Here is a 19,509-nt window from a genome sequence, read left to right as displayed (position 1 = left end):
ATAACGACAATTATCATGTGCTCAGTAGCGAATAATCTCAAGATGTAAGTCTAAGAGTTCTAGTAAGAAGCCGCAACCACTCGAGTTTAGTCGTGTCACATCTGAGGAAAGTACCCACTGAAGACAATGAGAGATGATTGCACAATATCATTGATTTAAGTTGTACATTAACAATATTGGATGCCGGCTCAATGGTCTAGAGATGGTGACGAAGATTTGTGGCTCAGGTGGGTGATTTTGATGGGGTTTTGTTCTCTGAGCTAGATAGTTTGGTTGTGTCAAGCGCCCGTAAACGAGACTGAACGTTCTGGATTCAGTTTGTGGATGTGCATTCGTGAATGCATACTGTTAAGGAATCCGATACTAAAATGAAATGACGGTCCATTGCTTCTAGGTTTTCATTGGTTCTCAAAGATCGATTCGCGATTTCAGTGATTTTCTTATTCCTTTAAAATAATTCGGTTGAGATTGGTTTAAATTGTAGTCATTCAATACAGATATTCCCATTTCAGCTAATTCGTGAAATAACCCTAACCAATATACACTGTTATCGATAAAGATTTATTTTCATTAGTTGAGACCATCAGTCAATTGAAGCTAGACCACCATGGAAAACCTGGAAACACTAAACAGCCGTTTCATCCTATTGCGGGACTCCTCAGTAGTGCGCATCCACGACCCCGCCATGCGAGATACGAACCCAGAACCTATCAGTCACTCTCGCAAACGCTTAAACACTAGACCATCATCCTAACAAAATGTAAGTTTGCTAAACTACATGTATAATATCGGATTGATCATTTACCGGACAGTGTGATGGTAAAAATGCGAAAATAATGTTTAAGCATTAGCAGAAAATTATGAACATGTGTAACAAATAAATAAAATCGTATTTTAAGAAATAATGAAGTATAAATAAAATAAAATGTACATTTTTACAGTAAATAGATTTGTTGTTTAGTCCATGCTCGGGTGTTTAATTATGCACATCTCATACAGTTTCGAATTAACCTGCTACGATGAATATGGATTCGCTTCAGTGTTTACACATAGTATGGATCTTATATTATATTTATTGTTCTTGGACATCACAGATCCTTGTAGATTTGTAACTGAATAAATTTAAAATGTTAACCTAAGTAGCTTCTATTATAGAGACGAAAATTAGGAATAGAAACTTCACATCTATTAAATTATAAACCGATCTTGAATGAACAACGATTGAAAACTTAGAAGCAATGGACAATCATTTCATCTTTGTATTGAACTCCTTAACAGTACGTATTCACGAATTCACATCCACAAACTGAATCCAGAACGTTCAGTCTCGCGCACGAACACTTGACACCTCAGGACCATTAAGCCGGTATCCAATATTGTTAATGTACAACTTAAATCAATGATATTGTGCAATCATCTCTCATTGTCTTCAGTGGGTACTTTCCTCAGATGTGACACGACTAAACTCGAGTGGTTGCGGCTTCTTACTAGAACTCTTAGACTTACATCTTGAGATTGTTCGCTACTGAGCACATGATCGTTAGTCTTACCGGTGGATTTGTGGATATCATACAGTTTTCACAGTTTTAACATCGAACTAATCTTTGTTCGTAATTTGAAAACTAAAAATTCCATAATTTCCACTAAACCTTATACTAATGGTCATAGAAAGCCTAAACAAATTCATTCTACCAGTTTCATTTAGAGTTCGCTTAGTTATCTGAAGTTGAATCCAAGCTGATTAGCTGGCGTATTGCTGAACACAACCGGCCAATTTCAGTTGTCGTTCTTAATCAGAATGTTCATTTAAAATTATTTATATTTATAGAAAGTTTTTCTATTTGAAGATGATCTAGATATGTGTACCGAGACTTTAGGGGTCCCTTAATTCAAACATATTGGAACTTTACAAATGTATTATGTTTACTGTCTTACATTCTTGTTTAAATGGAGCATATTTAATCCCTTATTCTATTATGATCTTATCACTTCACATTTGCAAGTCATCTTATCCGCATGTTTTCCTTTTGTTACCTTCTTGATATTGTTCAAGTGGATAATCTTTCCCATCTCTCTCTCTTCTGTTTACATTAGTTTCATTTTATTCACCCTTTGATTATTACATTAACTTGGAGTTGTTTCTATTAACTTACAGCCTCTTCGTTGATAATACAATCATCCGGCTTCATTATAAACTACGAAATGTAAAATTAGTAATAAATACCATTGTATAACTTCGGTAAATGGCATAATCGAAAGGAATTTATCCGAACTGAATGATATTTTATATAATGAATTCATTATTAGTTCACACATTCGTTCAATATTTTTTGCTTTTTTGGTTTCAGCAGTTGTTTAATCGTGGTTAGTCCATGATGTAAACTATGAAATTCAACAAATTCCACAAGTTTCATATACAAATAGAACAAAAACAATTGTCTTTATGTAAGAAAATTTAAATGATCGATTTCAATACAACAGTTGTATACAAACTCATGTATCTGACTGTAATTTGTAGTAGTTTCACTACTATAAGTAAAGTAATTAGAGAATGAATTAACTCTACTGCCTCTGCTAGTAATAATAATAATAATAATAGTAATAATAATAATAACAATTCAAGTCCTGTGGCTAATGACGGTTGTGTATAAAGTAACATTTTAGATTAAATAATTATGTAGATTGATTATCTTCAGCTAGGATGACCCGTTAATTTCGAGGCTATCGGACAATCTAGTTGATAGAAAATAAATATACATTTTCGTTGAAACTGAAACGAAACTTCTGTTTCGCGCTAGATTTAAACATTGTGTCAAATAATTCAATAGATACTGGAACTTTTTGGTATTAAGAAAGCACTTTTCATTTTTGTGTGAGGTAACACAATATCGAAGCAACACACTCAAAATATACATATGAGAGACTGATCAATTACAGTCCTATATACCAACAATGGAAAATTACATACCCTAAATAACATTTCCCATTATTCATTTTCCCCACGAAACGAAATAAAAAGAAACTATATTTTACAAGTATATATATGCATATATATACATAGAAAATTGTATAGTCAAGACATGATTATTCAATCAAACGATGATATTTTCAAATATGAAGTAAATAATTATTATCTTACATGTAAAAGAGAAAAAAAATAATCATAAATTATAAATAGTCCTCCCTATTTAAAAAACTAAACCCCTTAATAATTCATTATTTATCAATAACAATAAACATCACACTTGATCAGTGACAATAAGTGATAGTTTATTCTATAATTTGAAAAAAGAATCTATTGTTTTAAAGATATGTGAATTGTGCGTTTATCAATCAGTTTATTGTAATACATTGAGCAGAACTAATAATTTGCTTTTTGTTAAATAAACAATAAAACGAATGAAAATGAAGAAGAAGAAGAAGAAGAAACCATAAACTAAAGGAATCGCTAGATAAGGGAAAATGTAAATTGTTTGTAAAGTATCCTCCTAGTTGTACACATGTAGATGAGGTAAAATGAATAACAGTAAATGATAAATGGTTTTCCATCAGTTTTTTGTTTAAAATGGTATTACAAGTAGAACAGTATAAGGCGAACATTTTAACCAAATGATTTGGATTGATTATTTGATTAGTTATCGATGAAACGGATGATTTATTAAAAAGATTGAAAGCAACAAAAACAACAAAATGTAAAAAATAAAAACAGAATTAAAATCAGTTAAATGAGGTAAGGAAAACCTTGTCTTACAGTGTTACTATTAATAGAATTGATGCTATCAATTGTATAAATGATTATATTTCATTTGGTGATGAATAAAACTAAGAATGAAGTGAAAAATATTGATACAAATTTACTGATCTTTATTATTGAGTAATTAATTAATTAATTTAGTTACACTCCATGATAAATCAGATTGTTGATGAAATTCCATTTTTGATAATTTCTCTGATGGCTCTGGTGAGAAATAAGAGTTCTCTTCCGAAGTTAATGAAGAATTCATCACAGACCAGTCAGATTTATTCGTACAACCAGATTCCAAATGTTTGTTTAAATAGGATTTTAATGCAAAATTTTTATGACATTGTTTACACTCGAATTGTTTCATACCTGAATGTGTTTGCATATGCGCTCGTAGATTAGATCGATCAGCAAATGCACGACCACAATGTGCACAACCATATGGTTTCTCACCTGTATGTGCACGTCGATGACCTTGTAATAACCATGGTCGACTAAATGCTTTGCCACAAATATCACATTGATGTTTCAAATCATGAGTTAATAAATGCATTGATAATGCTGGCATAGATACATAGGCCTTACCGCACTGTGGACATTTTCTAGCTGATTGACTATCTAAACTACGATGTGTTTGTTTATGTCGACTTAAATTTGATGATGTTGCATAATTTTTACCACAATCTGGACAACTATATCGTTGTGTTTGTGTTTCATTGAGTGTAACTAATAAAGAAGTTGAAGAGGATGTAATACTTGAGAGATGAGATTTTGGTAAAGCATTATTTAATGTATTGTTTATTACTCGTTCTTCATTTGTACAATTTGATAAATCATCAAGTGAACATGATCTTGACGTATTAGTTATATTTGATTGTGGACTAATTAATTGTAATGATGTATCATCATTATTACTACGATACGATTGACGTTTTTGTAATTTCGACTGTTTTATATGAGAATTTTTTACACGTTTTCTTGATCGACCATCTGAGATAAAAAATGCATCATACGTATAACCAACTGTTACACCGGGTTGAAAACCTGATTTACGATTTTTAGGTTTAGTTAAATCATTTGTCATATGCTCCTGAAGATGACAATGATGATGGCGAGATTTGTTTGATGTGTTTCTATGACTTTTATTACTGGTTCCACTACCACTGTTACTACAACTTCTATTTAGTGTATGATTATTGTTATACGGATTTTGTATATGTTCATCATGTGATAATTCATAACTGTATTCTTCACCCATACTATTTAGATTAGTATGATTATCACTAGTAGCAACGATGTTATTGTTGCTTTTGATGTTATGAATATTACTAGTATTATTAGTAGTTGCAGAAGTAGTATTAACAAAGATTTCATTCAATTTATCAGCAGTCGATATTTTCAACTTTAATAATGATGAGAAAAAATCATTTGTACCAGGATAACTATTTAAATTAATATCTGTATTTAACGGAAATGTTAATGAATTAAAATCAATCTCTGCCTGAGTAGGAATTGTTGTCATTGTTGAGAAAATAGTTGGATAGATTGCTGTAGAAGTTTGTGTTGCCATCATTGTACTTGTAGTTAGCGTTGAAGTTAAAAATGAGGAAATACTAGAATAGTGTTTTAGTTCATTGATAGATTTTTGAATTAGTGATTTCGACAATTCATTTGATTCACTTGCATGTTGTTCAATATTATCACTACTATTATTTGTATTAGTATTTGAATATGTGTCACTTGATACTATGATATTTGAAGGATTTAATGATGCTTGTTTATTTTGACTTGTTGATGTCTTGTTTGATCCATTATAGGAAAGATCAATACAACCACCTAACAGAAAGGGAACATAAAAAACAAGAATATTTTATAAATAACAAATTCAGTTCATAAAACTTCAATTTGTGCAGATAGGAAATTCTGGAATTTATCTCAACTAGATTCAATAAAAAAATTTAATTAATCAGATTACTGAATATTAATATTTCTTAAAATAACTCAAATTATTGACAGTTTACACGGTTATTGCGTCATAAGAATTGTAATATTCCATTATGATAACTAATTTATGCATGTGCTACTAAGGTAAACGAATACAGAAAATGATCTTGGCTTGATGATCTTGGTAAAAGTTGAAAGACTTTGAGCTAGTTATTCACAGTACAACCAATTACCATAAAAATTTACATTTTCCGGAATTATTACATATCTAGCTTCTTATATCCCTATTTTAAATTATTAATTAACGTTTTACTGTTCAAAACTCTCTCTCTCTCTCTCTCTCTCTTATATATATATATATATATATATATATATATATATATATATATATATATATAGTTGTTTGTGTCACCCCTGATATTCACTCTATTAGATATATTGACGGTAAACGAAAGAAGTTGAGTTTTATTAGTGGCCTAGTAAATATATTCTATAAAGTATTGTTCGTCCTTATTCAGACTAAAATAAAGAAGGATATTCAGTCCGAAATAATTATGAGACAATAAGGTTTTCAGACATTCCAAGTTTAATGTTAACTGTCCCAAATTTTGTTGTGTTTTTTTCAATTGTTTAGACCTCTGAGTTCGCTGCATAATCAAAACTTTCAGTTTTTGTCTATATATATCATCTACGATGTTTCAAAAGGATTAATTTCTTTGTAACTTATACAAACCACAACATTTGTTTTATATAATTTCTTTTAAACTGATAAAAAGCATAATGAACTCCATCATTGATCACGCTATTGTTCTGTCCAGTTCAGAAAGGTTATTTTTTCCCCAGTAAAATACACTTCATAATGTACAAACTAATATTTTTCACTGGACGGCCGTTTCGTCTTAGTATGGGACTCCTCAGCAGTGCACACCCACAATCTCGCCCTGTTGAATTCAAACCTATCAGTCTCGCGCCAGGCGCTCAACCAACTAGACCACTGAGTCGGCATCTTTTTCAATTAGCTACAGATATCATTTTTATTCAGAATAATTTTTTTAAAAGACAATTTGATTACTGCTCAAGCATCTTCACATCTTCTAATAAGTGATTTGTGTATATTTTTGTTTTCAGAGAAAAAAAAATTAAAATTTAATTAAATACTTTATCAATCTGTTCAAATTAATCTTTTGTATAAAATTGTAGTGAGCACTAATCATCCTATTGACTTTAATATCTTGATTTACAACTATGATCAGTGATCAAGAAGTTTGATAAAAAAAATTTTCCCAAATAAAACAACAAAATTAATGTTCATTTACACTCAGTTGATTGACACGTTCGATAGAATATTCTAAGTTATCATAATGTACAACACATTTAAGCACATATGGATACATTTATGTGAACATATGTTTATAAATTATTGATTGATAAACTCGACTTTGTTTAATTATTATTATTTTTTCTACTTCGACCCCACTATCATTCTTATAATGTTTGTGATTTGTTTTTTTTCATCACCCTCCTCTAATTCTATCTATACACCTGTTTTTTTAGATATATACAAAAAAATTATTTACGTCTGATTAATATTCAATAAATTTTGTGACCTGAGATATGAGCATGTAAGAAGTCGGTTCACGCGAACGATTTAAATAGATAAATGAAGTCATAGGAGAAGGGAAAAAATAGAAAGAACAAGAACAAGAAGTATGAGGAGAATTAACGAGTTTTACGAAAATGAAACAGTAAAAAGTTGAACTGACAAATTTTTTTTAAAAAAAATGAAACATTTCAGAAACTTTTACTCACAATTAGATTAACATATGGAAAGAGAGATGTAAATGATTTCAAGATATGATGAGAGAAAGAAAAGCAGCGAAGAAATCAACTTTTTTTGTTTTCATCGAAAAATTAGACTGTTAAATATAAATGAGACTATGATTTCACAAGTGTATAGTTATTTTTCTCTTCTCACACCTACCTTTGTTCCCCAAAATATCTAAATAAGTATGTAATACACAATCTGTTCAAATGAGTACGACAATGTATATACACAACATAAGCGAAAAGTGCATTTTTTTTAAAATATTGCTATTAGTCTAGTTTTACATACTAGTAACACGTACTAAACGACAGCTTGATATCTATTGGCGTTTGCCATATTACTTTTGCAGGTGATTAAAAAAGAAAAATCATATTCGGAATTTTAATTACTTTCTCCCCTCCCTTCACTTTTGTTAATGAATAGGTGTTTTTATTCTTCTCCCAGTATGTGGTGTACAACAACACTTGAGTTGAAAGGAAGAAAGAAAATACTACTTTAGTGGGGGAGAGTTGATAATTGTAGTACGTGTGACTGTATGTTTGTATGTTAAACAACAACAAAAAATTAAGGAGGAATGTGAGGGAGAAAGCAGTTAGTTAACCAACAGATGGGAAGTTGAAGAAAATGTAAAAAAGTTAATGGATCTTTTTATTTCTTAAGTTAACATTTCGACACAACAAAAACCGACATACTTATATATTTATTCATTTAGAATATCCGTTCAATTCTTCTTAGAGTAAAGCAATGATAGAGAGAGAGAACCAAGTAAGTTCAACAATAACCACTTGATCAAAGTGAGAAAAAGCCCTAAAGGCTGATTTTTTTGCTTCAAGTTAAAGTGGGTTTTTTTTCTCTGCTCTCAATGAACTCGTGTAATGTATATTCACTTAATTCATAACATAATTTATAAAGTTTAGGAAAAACGTTTTAACGATGCTTGATTTAATTTACGTTGAAATACACGTGTAACAAATTGTAGATGGATAAAATTGAGCAGTATTTACATTAAAACAAAGAAAATTTTACTGTATTTATATAATTTCTTTTTGATAATTCAATTGTAACTGTGCTTGTAAGTAATTTAAATTGTCTTGAAGCATTTACTATGAATTGATATTAATTGTAGAAACAATAAAAAATAATGTGAGGGTGTGCACTAAACAGACTTTTACTCAGTTTTCATGGAGATCATGAACTAATCAATGATTGATCACCATTGAAAACCTTTTTTGGTTGATTAAGTATCATCAGTGTATATCAATAGTTGAGCATTGTACTATTACTATTTTTCAGGTGAAGGGTTTTTGGAGATTAGTTCCATTGGAACAAATTAATCATGATGAACCCAAAATTAGTTGCTGATCAATCATTCTCCAGAGAACTTGACAATCATGTTTAAAAGTAAAACCATTAGTAGTAAGATATTAATAAGTAAATATATTAGTGATTATTTACTCATCATTGTCAGTTAATCGGATAATATTAGGAATAAGAAAAATATTCATCAGAGCATTGTTTAGTAATCTAAAATACGTAATTGAGTAAGTATAATAAAAGTGTAAAAGTATTTTATGTAGTACTATAGATTCAAGACTAAAAAAATCTTGGAATATGTTATTATCATTTGATTACTGACTTTCTAAATTAAAATCTTCTCTAATTGATTTTATGCTAGAAGAAAATTCCGGAGCATTTTTGTCAGACGACATATGATTAAAGGGCTTTTAAAAAACTGTAAAACAGGGTAACTTCTATATTGTAAACAAAAATAGCCTGTTGCGTAATCTAAAATAAAATAATTAAAAAGAAAATAATCAAATTTATAATTCATTTACACTAAGACAATATCTTTTTAATTACCACTAATACGTTGTCTATATTACTATCGTCCTATGGATTGGTGCAAGTTTAAACATATTAAGTCTTCCGGTTTTACAAAATAAATATTTTTTTGTCTCAAATGTTTTAACAATAACAAATAACTATTACAAACTACATGGTTAAAGCAACAATAATTCTTTGTATGTTCAATGTTTTCTTTCTTTCGCTGTTGTTCTTTTTTTATTAATTTCACTAAAACAACTAAGATTAGAAAAAACCATTTGTTTTTTGTTTGTTTGTGCAAATATACATCTATGTATGTCTGTAGGTATGTATGTATGGATATATGTGAATGTGACTATTTAAAAAGGTGAAAACCTACACTATAACACGTACATGATACTCATTGTTTATATTACTTTTTTTGTGAAATACGTACTCAACATTCCTTTTAGTTTCTACCATTTCATTTTAACAATCAGAATCATGGACACAAACAAGAATCATTAAAGTTCACTTGAGTAATGTTTTGTAGTCGTCATTATTATAAAGTAAAAGGTCATATTATATATATATAGTTGATTGCTAAGATGTATTTATACATGTTTTGTATAACTTATATAGTTCAACTATTTAATAAGTGTATATAATTAAATATTATGTAGATAAATATCACAACGAATTTATCAATATTTAATATCGAGGTCATTCCAACTTTATTGATAATTGTAGTAATAATAATAATGGATATGTGAATTGTACTTTTGTCGCATTGTAAGCATTATACTGATAAATGATAATGATTATCTAACAATAAAAACAGTATATCATACAAATACGTGTTTGTTCAGATATATTACCAAAATATAGACACTATTAAACAGAAGAAATAAGGGTATAATATACTTAGTGAACACAACAACTGATATAACAGTTAAAATGACATTCTACAAAATGAAAATTACAAATTGATACTTTTTAAAAGTCTGTTATGTTATTTCTGTGTAGGAGCTTAGGTGTATGTGTGTGTGCGTGACAAGTGAATGTAACCACCTGCATACTAAGTAACCGTAGAGATAAGTGAATGCAATATATGAGAATCAATATTCAGTTTAACATTATTTCTATTAGTTTTTTTTAAAGCTGTTTACTAGTAATATTATTGTTACTAACAAGATAAATTGACGATTTTTTTGTTTTTTCATTGACTTTAATATCAGATAGCAAATAGTTCAAAGTTTTTTTATACGTGAGTGGAAAATTAAGGGTTATGTGATACACTTATGAAAGTCATGGTTTTAAACATCAATCTGATAAAATTATATTTAAAAGAGAATATTTTGTAGTAAATATCTCATCCTCCTAATGATTACCTGCTAACTAGTAACCGATTTCAAATAGGATTCCTTTGAACTCAAGTAAGCAGCTGTGACAGGTGTAGTTCAACCATGCTGATAGTTGTAAAGGTACATTACAGATAGGTGCGGTTGTATAACATAAGATGACTCCTCTGTGTTTTGATGATTATGTCAACTCATTGTAAAATTTAATCAGTGCAAAAGTAGAGGTTGCTAGGATGTTGTAAACTAGGTCGAATTACTCATCAGTGTCGCTGAAATTTCTACTTTGTCACTGTTTGTGATAACTGTTATGACTACCATTAAAGGTAACAATAATAATCATTATTGTATACATATTATTACTAATATTTAGTTCAGTCAACCACAACTTTCATAATAGTGATCACTAGAGTTTTACATCATATTTCATAATACAGATTGAAATCATGAGTCAGTTGAAGCTAGACCACCATGGAGAACCTGAAAGCACTGGACGGCCGTTTCATCCTAGTATGGGACTCCTCAGCAGTGCGCACCAACGACCCAGCACCCCACGAGATTCGAACCCAAGGCCTATCATTCTCACGCCAAGCGCTTAACCAACTAGACCACTGAGCCGGCATTCAACGGTGTCAACGTCTAACTTCAACCAATCCACGAAGTTGCGCCACCATATACCATTGTCTTCAGTGAGCTGATATCACACAACAGACATTAACACCGTTGGATGCCGGCTCAGTGGTCGAATGGTTAAGTACTCGCGTGAGAAACCAGTAGGTCCTGGGTTCGAATCCCGCGGGGGGCGGGGTCGTGGATGCGCACTGCCGAGAAGTCCCATACTAGAACGAAACGGCCGTCCAGTGTTTCCAGGTTTCCCATGGTGGTCTGGCTTCAGCTGACTCATGATTTCAATCTGTGAAATTTCATAAAATCTCCACAAACCCCTTCTGATATTTCATAATAGTCATAACAAAAATTCATTGAAAAACTATTTCCAGCTGACATTTGAGAAAATGGGGTATTTGGAGATAATTGATAGTTTCATAAAAAATCAACTTTATTCGACATTATAATGTTTTGCATAAGCATGTAATTCATTTCTAAAACAATTGTTTGTCTTATTCAAAACTGAAATATCTTAAATATCTAACATTTGGATAGAAGCTCATTTTAATAATCATAATATAGGAATGTCTATCATAAATTAATGATCCATGATTATTAACTGAGTATTATGATTGGTCTTAGACTGGAAAAATTTTGTTTTTCATATCTTATACATACGCGTGCATACATAGGTAAATCATTAATTGAGTGATTAGTAGATCCGATATATAATCCATGAGATTCATTTTTCAAAATAGTGGGGTTTTTTTTAACAAATTTGGAATGAAGTCAATATGAATAAATATTATCAATCATTAAACATATATACACTCGTGTATACATTCACACTTGTGCATACACACATACAGACACGTGAAATCAGATAAGCTACATGAAGTTAATCATCATTTATTTTCTTATAATCAAATGTTTTATAAGTGAAAAGTATTTGTCAAATGTTTAGGTCAATACAATTAAGTTGATCATGTCAAGTTGTATATTGTATATATATATGAAAGGGGATAGAACAGATTGTCAAAGAAAATAACTCTTATAGAAATACATATGTGTCCATAAAACAAACAATATGCTAAATAAATCTGTGATATAAATTTTGAAACAAGTGATTTGTTTGCCTCTCTTTACTGATTAACCCATTATTATTATTATTATTATTATTATTATTTATTCATAATCAAATTATTCAATCTGTTCATGTGGTTCAATAAACAGACCTTAAAAAAAATTTCATTGTCATCTATAAGAAGTTGATAGGTATCTACTAATATTGTTATTGTTATTATATTTACTATTGGGATTATTATCAAATGGATAACCAACTATTTAATCCTCCATCTACCCGAGACTATTTCATTCATCAGTTTATACTCCTATTGAATATATATGCATTTAATGTAAATATTTTGGCATCGTATAATAAATATTTGCTATTATGATTGTTTTTTTAAAAAACTACATTAATGTATATATAAGTTAAAATATAAAATGTCAATATAAAGTTGTTTGTTTCTTTTTTTCTAAAGATTAATGTCCATTCATTACGTAATAGTAGCGATTTTTTTTTAAAATGTCACCAAAAAAATAATAATTTATTCATTTACATTCTTTTTATTTTATTTTTTGAATTTTGTATTTTTTTAAATAATAGTTTTTAAAAAAATAGTAATATCATTATTAATATTATTGAGATTGAAATATACATATAGACTGGAATTACACTCTGACTTATAGATAACAGTTGTAATAATTTGTAACCTCGCAGGAGGCGAGGTCATGAATGAGCACTGCTAAGGAGTCTCACAATAGGACGAAACGGCCGTCCAGTGCTTCCAGGTTTTCCATGGTGGTCTAGCTTCAATTGACTCATGATCTTTACCTTTGAAAGTAATATCATTATTAATATTATTACGTATGTTTGTTTACTGAGATTGAAATATACATATAGACTGGAATTACACTCTGACTTGTAGAGAACAGTTGTAATAATTTGTAGCTTAAGTATCAGTATTAGTAGTATTGCCAATGCCAATATTATTATTATTATTTCTGATTAAAAATTATTCCAAATAAGTGTTAAGGGAAAATGTAATTTATCCTAAAACTCAAGGAATTAGAGATTTAATAAAGTCATCTACTTGAAATACATTTCTCACATATTTAATCGACAATCAGACGAACAGTATAATAATAAATAAATCCTATTCTATACATTTGTATAATGTTCAAAAGCATTCACTTTTGGTCAATAGAAATAAATAATTCCTATTGTTAACTCAAATGAAACTTATGATTTAACTCTGAATTCCAGTTATATGTTTTGTGTAAGGATGATTTGATGATGAAAGAATTCGATAATTTCCACGCACAAATTTTCAGTTTTTAAACCCATTGTTCTGAAATCGAAGCTTGTAGCCGGATGATATCACTAGGCTTCATAATCAAAGCTAAATATATTAACCGGTAATATGTAGACGTGTTAATAAGATGTATTATATTGTTAGTGAATCATTCAATACGATATAAAAATATCATCCCGTTGGTTTAAACCATCACTCTGAGGTTTTACTTTCATGGTAGCAAAACAATAATTCATCTGTTTCGTATTCATCATTTTATACTTCAAAATTTAATTCATTATTACAACTTCACTTCATACATGCTTAGTTGAAACTCAAATATATTTACAATTAATTATCCAATGTATCAATTTAACAAGGAAAAACACTTGATACTTTCTTATAACCTCAATAAATCGACATAATCTCTGTGATAGACAGAAGTCTTTCCAGTCACAAATTAAATTTCTTGATATCTGATGTAACATACATAGATATAAATGATCTTAATTATTACTCATCTTTATAGCCCACTCAATTTGAATTGTTTAACTTACTTCAAATATTGCAACACCTTCCCCCCTTACACACACATATACCGTAACACATAATTCGTTTAAACAACCGGTAACGCGATAAATCTCCAGACACACAAAAGAGAATATAATAGAATGATCATTATCGTGATGAAATTTGTAGTAATAAACTTTGATTGCATTAATCATGGAAACACAATGTTTTTATTAATTGTGTTACATTGTGTAAATTTCATCGAGGCAGATGGCTTCGCTGTAATGTTAACAGTTCATGAACAATATAAAGTGTTTCCTTCGCTTATTCTTTTTTTCTTATAAATTGTCACATTTACCCCCTCTCTACCAACTGGGAATTTTCCTTTATTTTTCCCAATTCATTTGTTTTGAGTACATTTTCACATCTAGATTATTACTTCATTTATGTAATCAATAATACTTGTCGTGAATAGCACCTGCTATCTAGTTACAAAGCAGTTTTTTATCTGTTTCTTTAAAGACGCTTTTTCTATGTTGTGGTTGATGAATCAGAATTCAAGTTACTAATATGTACAGGTGCTGATTGTGTGTTGATGTAATACAGTAGACTAGAAATTCTGTGGTTTAGAATAAGTAAAAAGATATATAGTATTATTAAGTGACCTCCTGTTTACTGTTTCTGTCGGTAAATTTTTTTATTGTGTTAGTCATAGTTTTACAATAAAAATGAGATAATTAATCCACAAGAATGATTTCAGTATTATTGTTATTGATATTAACACATACTGAATTATTCAATTAGATTTTATTTATTTAAACACATACAGATTGGTACAAGGATGCACCAAATATCCATGTGCCATACTTCATTATTTGATTTGTGTGAGGCCTGGAATACTGCTCGGGTGCTCAATACGAAACATGTTATTCATTTATCATCTCTCACTCAATAATGTTCAGTTTAAAGTTCTGTCACTTACTAAAAATTACTTCTAAAGATAACTTATTGTTGATAAAACTTAATTTTATTAATATCTAGTGATTTGAAGTTTGAAATGTTCATATATTTCATAAAAAATTATATAATAATAATAACAATATTTTAATAAATTCTAGCTAAATCAACAAAAAAAGCATAAGTATATTCAGAAGGGGGGATTTGTGAAGATTTTAGTAGTTTAATACTTGAATTCATGAGTCAATGAAAGTTAAACCACCATGGAAAAACTAAAAACACTGGAAGGCCGTTTCGTCCTATTGTGAGACTCATCGGCAGTACGTACCCACGATCTCGCCCTGCTGGATTCAAACCCAGGACCTATCGGCCTCGCATGTGAACGCTTAACCTCTAGACCACTGAGCTGGCATCCATTGGTGTTAATGTTTAAACTCAACCAATCAACGAAACTGTTTGGAGTTCGCGCGCAAGACATAGGCTACGGGTTCGAATCCCGCGGGGCGGGGTCGTGGATGCGCACTGCTGGGGAGTCCCACAATAGGACAAAACGACCGTCCAGTGTATCCAGGTTTTCCATGGTGGTCTAGTTCTTATTGACTCATGAATTCAACTAATAAATAAGTATTTTGAATGGGTTTATTCAAACTGAAATTAACTTAAATCGTAACACCTAATCTCTACTTGTTTTTAAAGTAACAGTCAAATATGATAAAACAAATCATAGTTATATGTTACAGTAATAGGTTGGAAGAAAACTAAGAAGAACCAGTGAAAAAAAGATATATTGACTCATAGAATTGTTGACTGTTAAAATGAACTATTTCGATAAGTGTAGACTGCTTGGTACGAGTTAAACGATTATTCCAACCAAATGATTGAATAATTTAGATAACATAGTTCAAAATCAACTATAATAACGTAAATGCAATTATTCCCTATCTAAACTGCTTATGTTTCTCATTCCGCGAATTAATTCTTTCTTCTTGAATTGTATGTTTTCTACTTCCGCCACTACTCATAAAACGACTGGTGATATTATTACTACTTCAACTATTACGGTATTTGTCTCGATAAGTTCATCTCACTGTAAAGATGTGATGTGGTACATTGAATTGATGAAATATGTCAAGATCTACTTTATCCAGTTATCTAATTAGCTTAGCAATAAAATTTTCGATGAACTGAAAGATCAGAATGGTGGTTGAATAAATTTACTTTAACAGAAAAATCTATATAACTTTGAACATAGTATTCATCATAAATTGGTAAATTATGTAACTGTCTTATCTCCGTGTTCGAGATTTTATCCCATTAATTATCCACGTTAAACATACAGAATTAGGATGAAGTTTTAATCCTTCATTAGACAAGTTACTTTTAAAATGCCGAACTATTATCCAGTTTTTGTACTTAGCTCATGATTTATTGTATGATCGTAAACAATTGTTGTCAGTGAGTTCCTACTTCATTCTTAACTCTTCGAATTATTTGTAGTTTATTCTTATTATATTACCGAATGTCGTTAGAAATAACGATGTAGAAGAACAGATATGCTTAGAACATATGATTAGATATTATCTAAATGTTAATTTTTGTTTACCTGAAATGATCAGACTTCTGATATCTCATAGGTACCTTATACAAATGCTTTGATGTTACCAGTGATCATGATTTGAAATTTTATGTTTTAAAATAGGTAGCAATAAAACTCATTTTTGTAAAGTTATAGAACTAAATGGGTTTATATCCTAATGAAAATGAAATAAAATGCCCACTGTTTTGAATACTGAGTCATTAAACTACTTGATCAGTGATTCAATATGATCATCTATTTCATGGTAAATACTACTTGCTACTAGAACCCAAACACTCTGAATTCGGAATACAGTGGAAATAAAAACCTGCATGGAAGAGTATCTTTTGTATTTTTTTATTTTAGATAAAAAAATCATATCTACTGGTAGGACATGGATTGAATAGACGAAAAGAACTCTGATGATTATATAACGGATAAAAGCGTTCATTCATATGCTATTTTTCCTTAATCAGATGAATTAAAGTAATTTATTGATCACTATATTAAGTAGCTCGATTGATCGTATTTTATCTTGCATGAAAGAAAGAAAATGATAGTTGGGGTAGGGACTAGTAAAAACCTGAGTAGTTGTTGCTTTTCTTTACACTGATGAAGAAACTACGTTTACAGCTTTTAAATAACAACTTGCCTATTGAGTGGAATTCATGTGATTCACTAAGTAAAACAGTAACGCCGTCAAATGTTGGCCAAGTAATCTAGAGATTAGGCATTCATGTGCGAGACTGGAGGTTGTGAGATCGATTCCTCGTAGTAAGGTGGTAGGTGTACATTACTGAGGAGTCTGACAATAGATCGGATCGACCATTCAGTGTCTCCAGGTTTTCAGTGGTAATCTAGATGACATCGCTTCGTGATTCGAAAACTATAAAGATATATTCGGACATTCACTTAAGACCGAGTTCATCTAACTTAATTTATCATAAAGCATATTAAATAATACTGTAAGCTAAATAGCGTTAAGAAAACCTCCGTTATTAGTTCAACTCGAACGCGTGAATGTCATTGAATAGTGAGTGTTAAAACAGATAAAAATGGTATGTAATTAATTACTTATTTTAAAGGCAAATAACAAGAAGCTTATCATGCTAAAATAATTAGCTTAAAAATTATTAAAAATTTAACATATCATTAATAATACAGTTGCCATTCATTAACACAGTATAACGATATCATGATTTGACCAAAATTTAAAATGTAGACTACTGACTTTCATTCAGCTCATCAATTTAAATGTATTGTCCTAGACCTAAATTCGACTCTATTCAATGCTTCTTGATCAGTAATGCTAACCTAACTGAACATCAATCCATAACATGAATCATTTTAATGAATTGATAACCATTTAAATTACTCTTATAACAACAGGAATAATAACAGAAAGTACAAAACTACGCTTACTTTCTTCAAGTGACGATTGCAACGGTGTAAATTGTATTGTTTCGTCAAAATGTGAATTATCCAATTGATTGAGATTTTCCAAATTATTTGACGATGCCTTATAATTATTATTCATATTGAAATTCAATTTATTAACATTATTATTACTAGTATTAGCATTATGACATTGTATTTCTGGTATAATATGCTTATTTTTATTATTCTGATTATTATTATTTTGATAATATTGTTGATATAACAAGAATTCAGTTAACTGATCTAATGATTGTATATTTGAGGTATCATTTAGATTCGATAATTTCATCTCATGATTCGAATTGATCAATGATGGAATAAACTGTTGACAATTATGCCGACGTTGTAAATAATGTTGATGAAAGTCGTAGGATTGTTGACCCTGTTGTTCATGATGATATTGTCCTAATTGTGAATCAGTTGGATTAGATTTCAGTGAAAAATTTGAATTCGTAGAATTATTGTTATTATTATTAGATAACGCAATAAAATGTTGAGCTAATTTACCAGCTAACTGAATTGTCGATTGTAAATCTGTAATATTCATCTTCGTATTTTGTAGCTGGGCATTAATTTGTTCATTAATAATAGAAGTGTTTCGATTATATATATCATTAGGAAATGTAAAATTGCTCAATGATTGCTTCGGTGATGATTGTGTAATACCGAATTGTTCTTTCATAAAGTCCATAATTGGTGAAGGTGTTCTAAATGCACTTGTCCCGTGACTGGTAATACTGTTCATATTGTTCTCACTAGGCATAATATCATTTGTAGTGATAGAATCTAATCCATTCATTGAAGTGTAATTTGGAAAGCGTGTAAATAATTTATAAAATGGATTATGATTATTATTTATATCATTATTATTGGTACTCATATTGGTGTCCGTGAGATTTGCATTCATTATAAATTTGTTAGTTGAAAAATCACGATCTATATAAATACCAGAAGAATTATTATGCAGCATATTCATTCTGTTATCATGTAGTATATTTGTATTCAAACGTCTTGGTAGTTGTACAACCATTTTTATATGAAAAGTACGGTCATGAAATATATAATAGTCATGACAAAATATAGACAATAAAAATCATACATATCATTAATAATGTGACTATCATCACCATCACCCCTAGGTTTCCGTCTAATCTTATTTGCTGAATTGAACCAATTTGTAACACCACTTATCTTCATTAGTCCCAGTGATCGCACAACTCGGTATCTCTCCCTCCTATCGCCCCCAATTATTTATGGAAATACACAGATTGTTGCCCAGTTTTCAACAAGCCGCAAGGAATACATTAAACTTAGTAATCATAAAGTATATGGAGACAGAGGGGCGATACAAACAAACACTATTTTCAAGCATGATTACTTCTAAAAGGGTAGAA

At 29.9% G+C, this 19,509-nt stretch overlaps 1 protein-coding gene across 1 annotated transcript; it reads right to left on the bottom strand.

Moving 5' to 3' along the window:
- Positions 1-3,878: 3,878 nt before the first annotated feature.
- Positions 3,879-19,145, bottom strand: ZNF14 (Zinc finger protein; the record flags this gene model as incomplete). The annotated part of the gene is made up of 2 exons (XM_035731811.1): positions 3,879-5,578; positions 18,101-19,145. The coding sequence occupies 2 exons, from the start codon at positions 19,143-19,145 to the stop codon at positions 3,879-3,881; spliced, it is 2,745 nt and encodes a 914-aa protein (XP_035589777.1).
- Positions 19,146-19,509: the final 364 nt, after the last annotated feature.

The sequence above is a fragment of the Schistosoma haematobium genome, chromosome ZW, assembly GCF_000699445.3.
Source record: "Schistosoma haematobium chromosome ZW, whole genome shotgun sequence".
NCBI lineage: Eukaryota > Metazoa > Platyhelminthes > Trematoda > Strigeidida > Schistosomatidae > Schistosoma > Schistosoma haematobium.
The sequence above is the reverse complement of the archived record's forward strand: the minus strand, read 5'-3'. Positions and strand labels throughout refer to the sequence as shown.